Genomic DNA, 16,516 nt, shown 5'->3' on the forward strand with positions numbered 1-16,516 from the left:
TTGCTTCCTTATTGGCCCCGGAACAGTCCTGGTCAACTTACACTTGCCAAATAATGCAAATTTCAAAATGCAAATATGCAAATGTTGCTTTAAAATAATGAAATGTTCATTTTCAGCATTTCCTGAAAAGTAGTTTCAGAGCAATTTGCATCTGCAAAATGTTTTTCTATTATTTCATTTCTGTCCTGAATTGAAAGAGCAGCAACTCTTGTGCTATTGGAATTTCCCAAACAGCTAAAACTCCCTTGAATAACCTGATGAGCCTTTTGTTTGTTCTCTCCAAACCCCATAAGCTCATTTCTTTTTCATGAAATACAAGCTTAGAATAGTGTTTTATGAAATTCAATTACTGAAAGCAAATCTGAGGTTTTGCTTGCACAAGCCTGATCCTGTAGCTCAAATAAACTCAATTTTAAGACCTCATGGAAGACATTCTTGGGCTCAGCACAATTGGAAGCAGCCTTTAAGACTATATCATCTTCATTTCCAATAAGGCACTTTTAGAGGCTGGATTTTCAGAAAAATTGTGATACTGATGGTCAGATTTTTAAGAGCTAGGAAGTGAGCGAGAGATTTAACAAGCATACCCATCTGAAACAAAAGGAATGTCTGTTAAAAGCAATAGTAYTGCTTTTCATTCCAAAAATACCAGCCTTTTAGACCTCTTTGCAGGTAACCTTGAAGTAGTTTAGACAGTCTSCTAACTGTTAAGTGAACCATTAAGTATGCAATGCTAAAACAGAGCTGAATAAACAACTAAAATATGCCCATGGCAAAATAGATGTTTGGAATTTTATTGAGTTTTTTTTTTTCACTTCTCTTTCTCTCTGCTGCGTCTATTTGTGATGGGAAATGAGATGACCAAACTGTCACAAAAATACACAGCATGAGCATGGTAATGTGCAGGCGAAATCTCRGCTTCCTCCTCTCTGCACCCCGCGCTGACACAGCTGACTCAGCCTTCAGCATTGCCTCAGCGACTGGAAGATGGAGGAGGAAACAGAGGCTGGAAACCACCACAGAAAATATGAGGGCTGGTATTTCTTCCTCTGAGTGTGAATGTATTACACACCTGCCTGCACAGAAAGGGCACGATCTTCATGATGGTGCTGTTTTCCCTGTCTTTCTTTACTCCTACAATCAATTTTGGGGGTGGAGCATCACTTTATAACATTTCATTTCCACTTGCACATTTAGTAATGTTTACTACTACTTTTTGCAGATCCTGCTTAACTCATGTTTTACCATCCATTCCCTCTTGCTCTCTGCCCCTCCTCCAAAGTGTACAACCTTTCTTTGAATTAGCACAAGTCTGCACTCCTCTGGGGCATAACCAAGCACTAATCTTGAAAACACCTGACTCAGTGACTGTGCCCTTGTATTGCTCACTCAAAAACATGCCCAAAGCCTGTGCTGCCACTGATTGATAGCGTACCATTAGGTCTGGCAGCCAAGGAATAAACATGTTCAGCAATTGCATGGAAAACTCCTTAAAGAAATTTTGAGAATGGCTGTGCCAGGGCTGGCAAAAGGTGATGAGCAAAATAGGATGCAACTTAGGGAGCAGGCTTAAAAAAAGTGGTGATTCCTTCCCTTCCATCCCCAAAGAGACCAACCACATTACCAGTTCCAGCCTGTGTATCCTTTGATTTCTCCTGTTCATCTTCTTCACCCCAGATTYCCCTGCTGAGCCTTGCAGTCCTCGTCCTGCTCTTTCACCCTCACCCAAAGGCAAATACTGCTGCCTGGAGGACCTCTGCTATCTGAAAATTCATGCTGAGCAACCTTGGTGAGGAGTGAGCTGACACTGGCTGAGGTTGTGACACTGGTCTAAGAGCTACTAATTAAACTATCCAGAAATTGCAGATTAGGTTTGATGATAGTTGTGTGCWAACTCTTGAGAATAGCAGTATCCCAGTACACTTTTCCCTTTCTTTCTCCTGCCATTTCAGTGATGGAATGGTTCCAYAATAGCAAATGAAGAGTGGTGGAGATTGTAGAAATGTACGACTTAACTAGAGTACTGTCCTCTGATAAAACTGTTTCCTCTTTGGGCTGAGCCTATCCTTAAAAATAAATAAATAAATAAATATATCTTTACATCCAAAGCAAATCTTAATGGAGTGAAGAAGGGAATAGGAAGCTAAGAAATATATATAATTTCATAGTTTAAAAATCATTAGGGTTTTACTGAAGAAGAGTAAACACTCATCAGTTTGAAAGGGTGTCTGATTGCCTAAATTGTAAGTATAAGCCTTCTTCCAGGCTTCAGATGCATAAAATTTCARTAGCATATGATGCTGGAAACTTTTGTTAAATCAGCTATTTTGTACTCCAACTTCTGAACTGAGAGAATAAAAGAATTGAGCTGTAAACTAATTTTGGACTAGGTCAGATACCTTTAGCAGACCTCATTTRTAGAAGGGAGGGACAGACATTCAGTTTGCAAAAAGCTGTGATAGCAAATATTATTTCTGCTCTCCTTTTGTCATTTCCCTCCGCAAGGATTAATGATCTAAATTTGCTGCCACAGAGTAGCTAGTCSCTTCTCATAAAGCAGCCTTGTTTGTTTTATAGGTAATGGGGTAGTCTGAACTACCCTGGACAAAAGTATTGGATGAAGATTTGGGGATGTTTCCAGGAAGAGATGAGGGGCAATAACAGCCAAGTGTGCCCAGCAATCACTGCGCAATGGCAACATTTCCGACCAGCCCAGGTAAGCCAAGAAGATGTCAGGCCAGAGCTTAAGATACTTTTGCAGATAAAAATAACTGCACCTCCATGTGGCAGTCCCATTTCACCAGGCCAGTTCTACCTATTGGGTTTCAGGCAGAGTTTGTACTTGTGTAAAACACCATTAAAGGGAAAAAAATCTAAATCTGCAGCACGGCTTGTAGGCTCAGCCCCAAAATCTGTACAATATSATCAAGTGCTTTGGGATGGAAGTCATGTGTGAAATATTCATATTATTCATGACATGCTTTTACTTCACCATCGTCTCAATTATTGCTCTTTACAAATCTGAAACATTTGATCAAAGCAAAGAGGTGAGACAGGAACATTTGCCCTTYGGGCATTCTCTTTTAGCATTTATTTTTCTCTCTGATTCATGAGCTCCGACACCTGTACAACCTCACCTTCCAAAGTCTTGTTATTCTGCAAAACGAACATTGCTGACTGTGTAGGTGAGATGCAGATTGTGAACTCTTGGTGCAGCATGTCACATTTACACTTTGGTCACCAGGTTGCTCCCTTCCACAGGCAGAGYTTTGTTTCACTATGTGAAAAGCAATGATGAGGAATCATTGGTGATGCTTGTCAAAGTGGGTGAGTTCACAGCATAAAACAAAGGAGTGAATTTTATCAATTGCTGCAAGTAGTGTGAAGAAAGATAAATTACGTATTTTCCCCAGATTGCTTTGTTTATTAATGTAGACCTTTGTTTCACTAAATAATACTCATTTTCTTGCATTTTCCATGATAAACAACATAATAAGTGTCTTTATTACTTTACAATTCTTCTTTCTTCTTCATTGTTGATTTTGTAAAGCTGCTGCTCAGATTAAAAACTATCCATCCATAGAGCAGCTTTTCATGCTTCCCCAAGGTTTAAGCATTTTTTTTATATCTCTTCTTCCTTGTCCTCTACTTGGCCTGCCTTAAACTGGATCCCTGGGGATGGAAGTGCTGCATAAGCAATCCTTGCCAGTATTCCACGGCTTAGCACAGATCCCCTTTATGACTTTATTCTGTATTTTTTTCCAGCAGGGAACAATGATATATTCTATAAATCTTCTGGTATAATGTTTTCTATTTATTATACACATCTAATGGAGCTGAGTGTCGTTCTTTGGTTGCAGTGGCCATCGCTTCAGTGCACACGTTTAATAACCTACTGTATATCAGAGAACCAACATCGGACCGAGAGCCCTTGCTCTTCACCAGTGTGGTTACTTGCATTAGTAATCTTAAAGATGGTGGGCGCGTCCTCAAAATTGGGGCTGTGTTATAAATAACAATGCGTTTCCAACAAGCCATCGACTGTATCTGTGCCCGTTTCTAACAACGCGGGAAGCTCTGCTCTTCGAGCGGCGTCCCTCCCGGGGCGGGCGGTTTTGTGAGCAGCCTGAGGAAGGCAAGGCGGAAGCGTTTGTCAAAAGTTTGCATCCACAAAAGCTGCAATTTGATGAGAAAAGAAACTTCATACAAGCAAGCAGAGGAGAGGGTGTGCAGAAATGCAGAGTCTTCTGTATAATTAACTAATCCAGATGTGAGCACTCCTCTCCTCCCCCTTCCTTCTCAGCTTTATCACTTACACGAGCGCACCCCCCACACATCCTACTGCATTAATTCAGCAGCTCTGTGTGCCAGTATACAGCAGGGATTAAGACTTCCACGAGCAATATACATATTTCAGTGAGCTGCAGTTCCCACTGCAATTGTAATCTTTGCTATTTCTCTTCAGGCAAATAAACTGACCSTTCCTGTCACGCACGGTAGGTCACAAGCGGCTGTCAGCCACCCTGCCCGGTGCCGCTGGGGCAGCGGTTCTGTGGTGGCATTCGGGAGACCGGTGTTTCATTCCAGATTCAGTAAAAGCTTTGCCTGGTCGTTCTGTGATTAATGAAAATGGAAAAATATCTGTTACCTGCTGCCTTCACACACTACTTTCTGCTCCTATCAGAGCTCATAATATGAGGAAGATTCATCCTGGACAGGAACCTGAAATAAGAAATATTCCAGGAAAGAAGAGGACAGGACACTCCATAAAATTTGGCCTTGCAGGTGATGGCCGTTAATGTCTCCCTTGCAGAACATTTCATTTCTTTTCAGTATTATCTTAAATGTTTTAATCTTCAGCTGATATTTGAAATTAGATTTGGGGTCCTGAGCATAAGATTCCATTGGTTAACATTCAAAATAAGGGAGTTTACAAAAAATCTGACGTATTCATGTCTCTTCAGTAAGGAGAGTATCTCCAGTATGGATCTGCATTCCCAGGTAAAGTATTTAGGAACATATTTAGGAAATAATTCCCCCTSTAAAAAGGGATATTTYTTYCTACCATTATAAATACAAATTGCATACATTTTGTGCTGCTGCATAAACATTAAAGATTGTTTTTAATACCCAATACAGTATATGGAATTGAGTGTTGTTACTTGTGCATAAATTGCACCTTTTTAGTCATGTTTCATTTTACTGACAATTACAGTAAAGCTGAATAATGTCTGCAGTGCATTTTTTTGATGCAAAAAATCATTCCTACTGGAATGAAACATTACAAATATTGTGCAAAAATAACATCTTTGTTTTTCTCTGACTCTCAGTTTGATTATCCTATATTGAAAAGAAAATATTACTGTAGGTAAGTTGCCTTTTATAGCCCCATTTTCTAAGGAAACAAATCTCTTGACCATATTATCACAAGTCTTCTGCCCGCCTCTCTTAATAATGAAAGATGCTGGCCTATTCCATCCAGAGATAACAAAGAAGTAGAGTWCTCAAAGACATTATCTTCCTATACGTTTTGTAAAAACTAAGAAAAGGGGGAAAAAAATCAAGCAAGGTAGCCATAAGCTTAACCTTTTAACCTGAAGAGAGCACCGGTAGAAGTGAGATGCTGGAAATGCTGGAAACTAKGCTTTATTTCTTCCACTGAGCATGGAATTAATTTTTCCTTTTGCTTTGGCCAAACTAGCAGTGCATGTTCCTATAAAACTGCCCAAGCTGGCATTATATGTGAAAATTCTCATGCAGAAATTGGGAAAACTGCCTAAATAAAGCCTCACTGAAGTACAATTTGTGTTCAGTTTGTACTCACGTATGTCGACTTTTGTGGACACAGCAGGCATGCAGACATTTGAAGAAAGTTTTATTCACAGGAAAGTACTAGACTGTTTTAAGTTTTGTGCATAATAAAAAGCTTAGCATCTTTCCTGTTCCCAAAATTGTATCAAATTGCATCTTTGAATAAATGTACTGTCTTTCTTTCTCTCTTTTTTTTTTTTTACTTATGCTCATTGAACATACAGGAAAAGTTTGGAAGAGAACAGTAGTTGAAAATACCAAATGTGCTTTATTTTTTTTTTTTTTCACTTACATGTTTCCAATGGAATTAATACTTAGCAAAGAAGGCTCTCGAGAAATACATTTTAATCACTATATTACTTCACAGTTCTCTGTGCTGGTTTGAAACTGCATATGAGACTTTTTGGAAACAGATAGTCCATGACTGTTCATCTAAAGGGAAAGATTATTATTTAAAAAGTAATTTGTTTAGAACAGGTTTATAAATGTGATAAAAGACTGTGCTCTCAATAGGTACTCTAGTATGGCAGAAAGATCATTTCTTTCTGAAGTAATAGCAACAAAAATTGGCCAAGAAAGTAGCATATATTGGGGTAATACATACGAATACACACTGCTGGCAGCATTGCATGGAGCTCTGAAAGATTTGTGCATACCATAGCAGGCCACAAGCCTCCCCAGTGCATCGGCACTGACAGCGCCGCCTCATTAGGGGACGCACAAAGGTTGAATTCTGCAGCTCTTGCCTGTTATTTTCTTTCCTTAGGCAGCTTTTGAGCTGTGCTAACTAAGCACATGGAGCCTTGGTTCAAAACTCATGTCAGAACAAATTGCAGTGGTAGTTGGCGGTGGAGAGAGGGGTGCAACTACACCGCTGGCATACAGACGAGCCCGGCTGCACACTGCAACCCCTGAATTTAGCGTGAAGTAAGTAGCTTTTCCTGCTCTGGTGCAAGGTCTTGAAATGACTTGAAAACACCCACAATGAGATTCTGAAAGAAACCTCCATTCTGTTTTTTTTTTTTTTTTTTTCCTTTTTGACTTATTTATAAACCACACTATATAATCATAGATATTTACACAGCAGGCAGTATTTTCTATTGCATTATGTGGCCACGCAGTGAATACTTTATTTCAATATGCTTTACAAAAGGACCACAGGAGCCATAAATCTCAATTTCATAGGTTGATGAGGGACTGAAGTATTACCATTCACTGTCACATTTACTGAAAGCTTTCATGCTCTTTCTGAAACAACCCTAGATACTCCCTCTGCCGCACTGCACGGCCTTCACAAGGACTCCAGCTGGAAAGAACTTTCCTCCCTTTTTCTTTCCTGTCTTGCTTTTGGGTTTTTTTTTTTGTTTGTTTGTTTGTTTTTTGTTTTGTTTTTTCTCCCTATGGTTCTAACTTTTCTCTAAAAATAGCTCGTTTCTAGGCGTTTGAGTGAAGCACTAAGTAATGGCGATTCTGCCCCCCGCTGCGGCATTGTCCCTGTGGCAGCTGGTGCTGCAAGGAAAAGGCCCTTGATTTCAAGGTTCACCTTGCCTAATTTTGCTTTCCGACCGCTGCGTCTTACTATGACTTTCTCTGAAAGATCGAAAAGCTCCACAGACTCCGTGGTCTTTTGCASGACTAAGCACTTAGACGTACTCAGCAAGTTACTTCTAAACCCCTTTCAGAAAGACTGAAAGGATTGAACTTTCATATCTTATTATTRTTTCCCCATTCTTTGTATTACTTTTGTAGTACTTTTTGACCATTTTTGGTATTTCTACTTCCTATGGAAGTGTGGGTGCCAGAAGTGGAAACAATGTCCWAGCAGGAGTCTGTTCACACCAGCAAAAGCACTTTTCTCCTTTTGCTTATTCCACTGAGAATTCCTGTWGAGCCTGTTATCGCTGATGGCCCACACCTCTGATGGTACTTTCTGAGTCACTGGTTTCCAAAAYAGTCTCTCACCCCACTTACATTGTTTCACACACTCAGCTCTGGGTATATTACATTTGACTGTATTACATTTAATCTGTCTGGGACCAGTTAAGCAATGGTTAATGGGTTAACCATTCAGATCATTCTAACAGTATTATTATTAACAGAAGTAATAGTAGTATTTCTACTGCGGTTGGTGACGACTGTTTCTTAAAACGCTGTAGCTATCATCTCTTACCTTTGCCCTCTAATGTATAAGCTTACGTGAAAAAGATCAGTCTTAGGAATTGGTACTAGAACAGACTCCTGTCAAATAGATAATAGGTTAATAGAAAATTAAAATGATTTTCTTCTTCATTCTAATGGGGTCCAGCTTATCCAGAATAAGACCTAGTCTGACTCCATTTGTGGCAAGAACTTCTGAAATGGTTTTGTTTGCTATTACATGGGCTTTGATAGCATCACAGAAGGAACAGATAAGGTTAAAAACTATCAGGACAGCAGTTTGCTGAAATCTTMTAACAATCTCCTTGACTAATACTGAGAAAAGCTTTAGTCTCATCAGTAAAGACATACAAAAAAATGGCTACGTGGCTGTTGCCTAGACAGTTCCTGAATTTTCCGAGCATTGATTAATAAACAACTGTATGTGCTCAGTTATGAAGAACATGTATGGCTTTATGGTCAGCACAAATCCATGTGGACTTGCCAAGAGTCATTTTGTCAACAAGGTGAGGATTTAAGCAACTGAGTAAAACCAAAGCCAGTTAGGTTCCTAGCCAGCAGGAGGGACACACTGAGGTGGTGGTAGTCATACATGGTGCAGTTGTCGTTCCTCACATGAAGATGCATGAAGGAGGCATCCTTAAGCTCCTTAGATGTTCCTTCTTCTCCCCAGATTTGGGCAAATAGAAGGGAGAGCTGGAAACAGCTCCCCAGCTTTGGGGATTAGTACCTGAAAACTAATTTTAAAACTGTGTTTAGTCATGAGAACAAAAGAAAAATAGATTCCCTTTGCGTATTTTGGTGCATAAAAGGATAGAAAGATGGAAACAAGCCCTGGTAAAATTAAAATATAAATCTTTGCTCATAGCTTGATTTCTCAAAATTGTGGTGGTGAATCAGGAAACTTAGTTCCCTTTACCAAAGTGGCTCATGAGCACACCTGTGGCTACTTTCTGACACTCGGACACGGCACAGCCCATATTCATACAGCTAAACATTGCTCATCAGCAAAGCAGAATCACCTCTAACATCTTTCATCACTTCTATTTTTGAGAGGGAAAGGAAATCACTGTCCAAAGTTTCTAACTCAGTTTAAATCACCGCACAAAACCCAAATCACAGTTGTCCATCTTTGCATGACAGAAGCCCACTCCAAAAGCCAGATGCATGGATTAAAGTGATTCTCCTGAAGTGGAGTTTAAACAGAAAATTAAATTATGTTACATTAAATTTTTGCATGTCTGCTGTAAAAGTGACTGAAGAAAAGGAAGCCGAAGTAATATGGCTAGGCAGACAGCTCTTCACCTAAAAATATGAAGCCTGTTGTTCAACACTGCCATCAAAAATATATWGTATGCTGTATTTATGCTTTCTCTAGGAACTAGGCGGGTGTGTGTGTGTGTGTGGGGGGGATGTTTTTGCTTTGCCCTTGCCAGAGGCAACCAAAAGAACAAAACTTGTTAAAATCCATCAGTTACTGACCATTGCTCAAGCTCCAAAACAATGAGCAGCAAAATCAGCAGTTGTAGACGTGAAATGGGTGGAGCTGGTCCACACGTTTTGAATGAACATAGATTCTTTAGTAAATAYCAGTTTTGAAAGCAATGCATGCTGGCTTTGATAAATGTAAACCATAACACAGGTTAGGTCTCCTGCTTGCTTGGCTAATAGGCTGTTTCTAGACGGAAACAAGAAATATGAACTTGATATAAAAGCAAGAGGAAGCCAGCACAGGGAATTTAAAAAGAGAGTAGCATAATTAGATAGCTGTTACAATTGAGTTTGCATTTAGTGTTTAATTATTTTTGATAGCATGGATATTTTAGTTTATGAATAATTAACATAATATTTTCTTTCTTAGATTATTAAAGATAATGCAAAAAAGTCTTTTTAATGGATGTAATAAATTAGAAAGGGACATACACTGTTTGCTCATGCACAGTGTAATTTTGCTAAATTATTATTGATATAATCAATATAATTAAGTAATAGGATGTCAGAAAGAGATTGTTCCCTAAGAGAATTAGAGGATGAATTGAACCATTCTATTTTCTCCTGCTAGGAGGAAGATTACACAGGGAAATGGAAGTTTCTGAAATAAAATGTTGAGTCTGTTGCCATTGTCTCCTGGTCATTCAATTTGCTCAAAGCTAGCCCTAGAAACTTGTCTAAACCCTCAACTATTTCTTATTTACAAGACCTGGCAGACACATGATGTCATGTTATGTAAATATACTTTATTTTTCAATCATTCTTGACTGATCTTCTATGTTTTCTTTAGCACTTATGCTACCATATCAATGTGTTTGCAATATTAAGTTAGTCATTTTATGTTAGTTAAATTATAACTGTTTATTTTACAGATCTCTTAGGAGAACAAGGCCTACTCACATAAAAGAAACTCACTTAAAAGATAAAAACCCAGCACCATGTGATTCATCACCTTGCTCTGATGACATCCCTAAATACAGATTCCATGGTACCTAAGAATATCTGTAACAGAATGAATTTGCTATTGTTTTAAATACTTTTCAGAAGAAGAGTTCAAGTTGAAACTAATTTAATCATCATGTTGACTTTCTACAGGTGAAATTTTTGGTTTTCTTCCAAAAATTTCTTCCATGTGGTACATGTTTCAGCATAGAATCAATATTCTCAGCTTTTTATATCACTATAGAACTATGAGGGAACAGAGGAAATAAATATCCTTTTAGCTATCAGTCTTCTTAGAAAATGATTATATTTGAGGAAATACAGGAAAAGTTTAGGATGTTGAATGTATTCTGGAAACAGGTCAACATGAATGAGAAGTAATAAGATGCTGTGCTGAGAGGAAACCATAACCAGAGTGTGCAAGTAAACTCCTTTTAATTAGGAAATGGTGTTTAATGAATGCATTTAAGAGATAATGTACAAAGGTAATAGAGATATCTGTTATATTACAGACTGAAGCGTTTAATCCATATGTTGAAAAGCTTATGTGAAATGAAAGTCTTCGAAGTTAAGCTAACCAAAGGACATTATAATCAATTGTCCTAGGCTCACTGAATGCTTGAATACAAGTACTCAGACACATAGTCTGCAAGTACACAAAAGTGATTCCAATATATTCATTAAATAACACCAAGTTAGGACAGCAGCAGTGATAAGGATAGTCCTATGATATTCTGAATATCTTTATGTCTATCTGTTTCCACCACTGTTGATCCAAGCCTGGGACAGTAAGCAAACTGGAGACTTCAAGCTCCATAAGCCTAAGCAAGTTTATTCTGCTCCAAAGYGGATAGCTGGAATCTTAAAAGGAATGCTTCTTCTGAGAAAAAAAAGCTACTAATAGAGAAATATTAGTATTAGTAGGAAGGAAGTTCTGCCAAGTTAATCAAGAGGATTATTCTGGACATCTGTCCCTGAACATTACCTTGATCAGACACATTGCAAAGGGCAAAGGGAATATTAATTCTAGAAAGACAAAAAGGAGCTCAGAGTAAGTATTCTTTACAATCCTAAACTGCTGACTTTTTGAGGCATTTCCAAAAATATGTTTCTTCTGATAACAAAATCTCCATTTACCGTAATATAAACATCATTGAATTATGTGGGAGCAAATATAGAGCTACAAAATAGAAGCCCTGAGTTCTCACTGAACCAGGAGCAGTTTTACTGGAAGCAAAACATAGATTCTGTTTATTTTCCTTTGTTCTTTATGGGTAGGAAAAAAAATCTAGTAGTAACAGGACCATACAAACTTTTGGACACAGGAAGTAGGTAAAGGACAGTCCATTGCAACTGAATGCAGGAAGTTCTCAGAGACCTCAGCAAACCCTTCTTATAACATGAAAGATAGAGCCCAGCACTGGATTTCTTCTATACCCACTGAGAAACACTGTATTCATTACAGCTGGAACTTATCAGAGATGAACACCTTACTAATCTCTCAGAAATTCCTCTAGGTAGACCTCAGCAATATTGGAACAAGACTATAGCAGAAATACTACTTGGAACTAAAACTGCGCTGGAGTGTTTACCTATCTCAAGAGACCAGCCTTTGAAAACTGTCAAACACTTAGAAAATTCCAGGTGCAATTCTAGTTTCATGTGCTGTGTGCAGAGTTTTTAATACATGTTTTTTTCTTTTAAACAGGTGACAATTTCCACCTCATAAAAAAGGTAACTCTCAAAGATGTAAATCTTCCAAACACATGCARAAGCTTCCAAAAGAATAAGAAGCCTAAAGTGCTAAGCAGTTTATTTGGGAAATTGAGGGATAAAGGGCTTTATTCTTCTTAGGTTTCTTTAAATAATTGTTGGACTCCATCCATGGCTCTAAAACTCAGTTGGAATTCAGCTTTGGTTCTATTTTTGGTTACATAATTTACATATAAATGACAGAATCATCTCTTGATTTGATATCTGCGGAGTTAGATTTCATAGTTGCACAGAAGAAATTCATCGAATTCTTATAGGATATACACTCAAAAAGGATCACAGCTGCAGCTTTCGAAGGTCGTTCAACCCGCCTTCCTCTGGCCCTTTTTGTGCTCTGCGGTCTCAGTCCAGTTTTGTTCATTGGCTTCAATACAGTCACTATATATCCTTTGCAAGAACAGATGCTCTTTAATGTAGCCTTCCAGTTTTGGACAGCATCACAGCTGAAGATTATTCATTATTTTGTCCCCATACTGTGTCACTGGCTCACATCCCAGTGATGGAAAGTAGCTTTGACCAGTCTGCTGTCCATGCCGCATCACTGTTGAGAGTTCTTTAACAGGAGCGTATCCTACGATCAATGAAATCCTAAATGCGATGGAAGTTTATAGAGAACAGTTGTTCACTGCTTACCAGAACTACCATAAATTAAGATGTCAGACTTCAAACGAAGTTCCTTTCTGACTAGTATAGAATTGAAATTGGCTGACAAGCTTGTTGCAACAGGGTATTGTGCTTGAAAACATATGGCCTTAGGATGAATTCATGTAGCAAAAATCCATTAAGGYCTATGGAAACATAAGAGCCACGGTGGAGTTATTGACTGAGAAACTCTCTACTTTTTGAAGCCTAGGAAAGTTTTCTTGTACTTGCCTGTTCATACACTCTTTCCTTAGGGATGCAGTAGTGGCTGGTGTCAGAGACAGTATAACCAAGCAGAAGCAACTCTGATCTTCTTTTCCTAAGCCTAAGGACAGATCCACTGTGAATGGGAAGGAGAACATTTGCTGGATACAGCAAAAAAGCTGAAACACAGATCTAGTTACAAGAGCAGCTACTTTTTGTTGTAAAGGCATTACAAAATCTTAGAATCCAGTGAGACCTATTATTACAGCTCAACTTTACAGAGCTGTTTCATAGAGTTCAGCATGTGTTTAAAGCTAGGCACATACTTAAATGTCTCGTTAAAATCCAAAAGCAGATATAACCAGAAACTCCAGTTTTCGYGATCCATTAGGTTTAGTAAGTCCTAAATCTATTTGCCTACTCCTAATAAGAAATAAAAGAATGGAAAGATTACCAAAATTTCAAAAATTAAAAATGCTTATGTTGAAAAGAATATGGTCCTTACTTTTTCCTGGGAATAATTTTAATTATGGGCTGAACTTTCATAGACTATTAACCTATCATCTAGTGCCATTCCAGATTGTGTACTTCTGCACCTGCAAGTGTATTTACTTGTAGGTGAGAATGAGAATATCAAACCTGCACACACTGCAGATGTAAGAAGCCAAGGTGAGCCACTTGTCTTTGTAAAAACAATGATAAGGTGACTTTTAAAAATGTATCAATATATGCTTCAATTATATTAATTAAGTATGGAAACTATAATAAAAACAAGCAGCTAGATGATCCTCTATATATACTGATGTTGGAAGTGCTAAAATACCATTTCAGCTTATTTTCCATTTTTTAGTTGTTGGAAGTCATACAGTTTCAGTTTTATTTGCACTAAAACAGTGCACATAAAACTAATTTTATGTCTGAAATGGAGGTTTCCCATGTTTTCTGTATGATAAATGAAATAAAGTATAAGTTACTTTGTTAAGAGTATTTTTTTTAGAAATCCTTTTTTTAAAAAGGAATATTTAATTAATTAGCTATCTTTTATTTATAACTTCTCATGAAGTTTCTTAAGAAACACATTAATACAGAATATACTACAGTGTTTCTTCCTGTGATAGTGGGAAGSCATCACAGTTCTCAGATGAAAAGCAATGGCATGTAACGTGCTAGGATCAATTACCTGTGCATGTCCACAAGAAGAATTGTCATTATTATTAGAAAAAGACTTTAAAAAGACAAATTATTGAAATAAATAAACAAAAGAACACAAAAAGTTGGCTTGCATATCTTGAACAGATTTTTCAAACATTATTCTCATTGTTGCTTTCAATATTTGAGAGCATTTCTAGCACAGCTAGAAGATACATCCACATAGGGCCCTAAATCAGACATAGCACTAAGTAAATAATTATCAAATGGACACCAGTACTTCAGCAACCAACCTGCCTTAATCGTACAGCACCTTCCATAAATGATTCGGTTCATTGCACTGATGAATACACTGGAGCATATTAARCTTTCTCATTTTATCTTGTATGGGGTGATTATAAAGAATGTACAGTCTGAAAACTAATTAAAGGGAAAGTCTAACAACAGCAAAGGCTAATGAATTTTAAGCAGCATTCACAGCTAAGTGCATGGGGAGTTGGATTCTTTTTCTTTTTTTTTAATTTAATAAACACACACACTAAATACTTACTCAAACGGTGCTGGCCAAACATTTTTCAACTTTTCACTATGCTTTTGTTTGTTGTGATATYTGGGGTCAGTTCAGCTTGGCTCCAAATGAAAAATGCAATGTATCCTCAGGATACAGAAGCACCTATAAAATGCAGCAACTCATTTACRTTGATTTTCTTTTCAGTTTCTCTGCTAACATCAACAGTGACAACATGGGCAAGTGGCTGAGGCACATCAGCAAGGCTCCTTGGCTCCAGGGTCAGTAGCCACCTACCACATAAGTCTCCTGCAGTCTTGAGTCTTAGAGTCAGCATTTTGGAGCCCAGGGTCAGACTCTTCAGGGGTGCAAGTAGGTTCCCTCAGACACCCTTCCTGGATACAGCAAACGGTTCAAAACTGGAGTGTTTCCGATAACAAATTGTAATTGGGATAGGACCTGGTGCTTTCCAATCGGATCTTATTTTGAACCTTGTTCTACAGCAGATTAAATGTTCATCACTCATGTAGAGAATGCAACAGCAGCTGCAGCTAGCAACTGCCTAAGAGGGAGAGAAATCAGGAACAGAGCCTTATGACAAGAAGTGAGAGCAAAAGAATATTGCCAGCTGTTTTTGTGCTGTATTTTACATGCTCGATGCATACATTTGTGATTTGGCATATTTCCTCCCTTAAAGAGAAAAATGAAAAATGTATCTGTGCATTTTACTGGCATGAAATACTTACCAGGAAGATGTTTGCTGTGCAAATTAGTTTTACTAGCAGCACTATGCTGTATACACATTAATTTTAAAATAACTTTTTTTTTCAATTAATAGTATTTCTTTGGTGCTCTTAAGGACCAAAATATTTTTTTATGGTGAATACACATTTTTTGTTTTAGCTCTACCTTTTTTTTTTTTTTTTAATTTATATTTCAATCTGTGTCAGGAGTGTACTTTTGGAACAAATCCCCCAGTTGTCCCCATTTAATGTGCTTTGGTTCAACTCATTGAATCACTGGATTAAAATAAGACAGAAGATGTATCCTGGGAATGTACGTAACAGTGCAATGGGCTCCAGAGATGGCCATTCAGTTCTTGGAACTGGACTAGAGCTACARAATCACAGAATGGTTGTGGCTGGAAGGGACCTCTGGAGATATCTAGTCCAACCCCCRTGCTCAAGCAGGGTCACCTAGAGCAYGTTGCACAGGATCATATCCARGTGGGTTTTGAATATCTCCAGAGATGGAGACTCCACAGCCTCTCCGGTCAACCTGTTCCAGTGCTCTGTCACTCTCACAGTAAAGTTGTTTTTCCTCRTGTTCAGGTGGAACTTCCTGTGTTTCAGTTTGTSCCCACTGCCTCTTGTCATGTCGCTGGGCACCACTGAGGAGAGTCTTGACRCCCTCCTTTAAGATATTTCTATATATTGATAGGATCCCCTCTCAGTCCTCTTTTCAGTTTGGTATCATCAGCAAACTTGCTGGGGCACTCTGTCCCTTCATCCAGGTCACTGATGAATAAATTGAACAAGACTGGATCCACTACTGACYTCTGGGGGACACTGCTAGCTACAGGCTTCCAGCTAGACGGTGCCACTGATGACAGCCCTCTGAGCTCTGTCAGTTCTCAATCCACCTCCCTGCCCACTCATCTAACTCACACTACTGAGCTTATCTAAGAGACAGTGTTGAAAGCCCTGCTGATGTCAAGGTACACAACGTCCACTGCTCTCCCCTCATCTACCCAGCCAGTCATTCCATCCTAGAGGACTATCAGATTGGTTAAGCAGGATTTCCCCTTGGTGAATCCATGCTGGCTACTCCTGATCACCT

General features: G+C 38.4%; 1 protein-coding gene across 5 annotated transcripts; it reads left to right on the forward strand.

Moving 5' to 3' along the window:
* The first annotated feature begins 968 nt into the window (after positions 1-968).
* On the forward strand, positions 969-13,915 carry LOC146599321 (uncharacterized). 5 transcript variants are annotated; one of them, XM_085298754.1, is made up of 9 exons: positions 969-1,055; positions 1,678-1,789; positions 2,578-2,716; positions 3,262-3,327; positions 4,685-4,785; positions 6,578-6,738; positions 10,332-10,447; positions 12,110-12,135; positions 12,432-13,915. In XM_085298754.1, exons 6-9 carry the CDS (start codon positions 6,629-6,631, stop codon positions 12,672-12,674), a joined length of 495 nt encoding a protein of 164 aa, XP_085154880.1. In that variant the 5' UTR covers positions 969-1,055; positions 1,678-1,789; positions 2,578-2,716; positions 3,262-3,327; positions 4,685-4,785; positions 6,578-6,628; the 3' UTR covers positions 12,675-13,915. The 5 variants fall into 5 exon arrangements, 4 of the variants coding, with proteins under 4 accessions (XP_085154880.1, XP_085154881.1, XP_085154882.1 ...); XM_085298755.1 differs by lacking the exon at positions 1,678-1,789; XR_014895047.1 differs by lacking the exon at positions 969-1,055 and having other exon boundaries at positions 1,633-1,789; positions 10,332-10,554; positions 12,110-13,915.
* The last annotated feature ends 2,601 nt before the right edge of the window (positions 13,916-16,516 follow it).

This window comes from Rhea americana, unplaced genomic scaffold (genome assembly GCF_003343005.1).
Source record: "Rhea americana isolate MKP2758 unplaced genomic scaffold, rheAme1 scaffold_141, whole genome shotgun sequence".
Lineage (NCBI taxonomy): Eukaryota > Metazoa > Chordata > Aves > Rheiformes > Rheidae > Rhea > Rhea americana.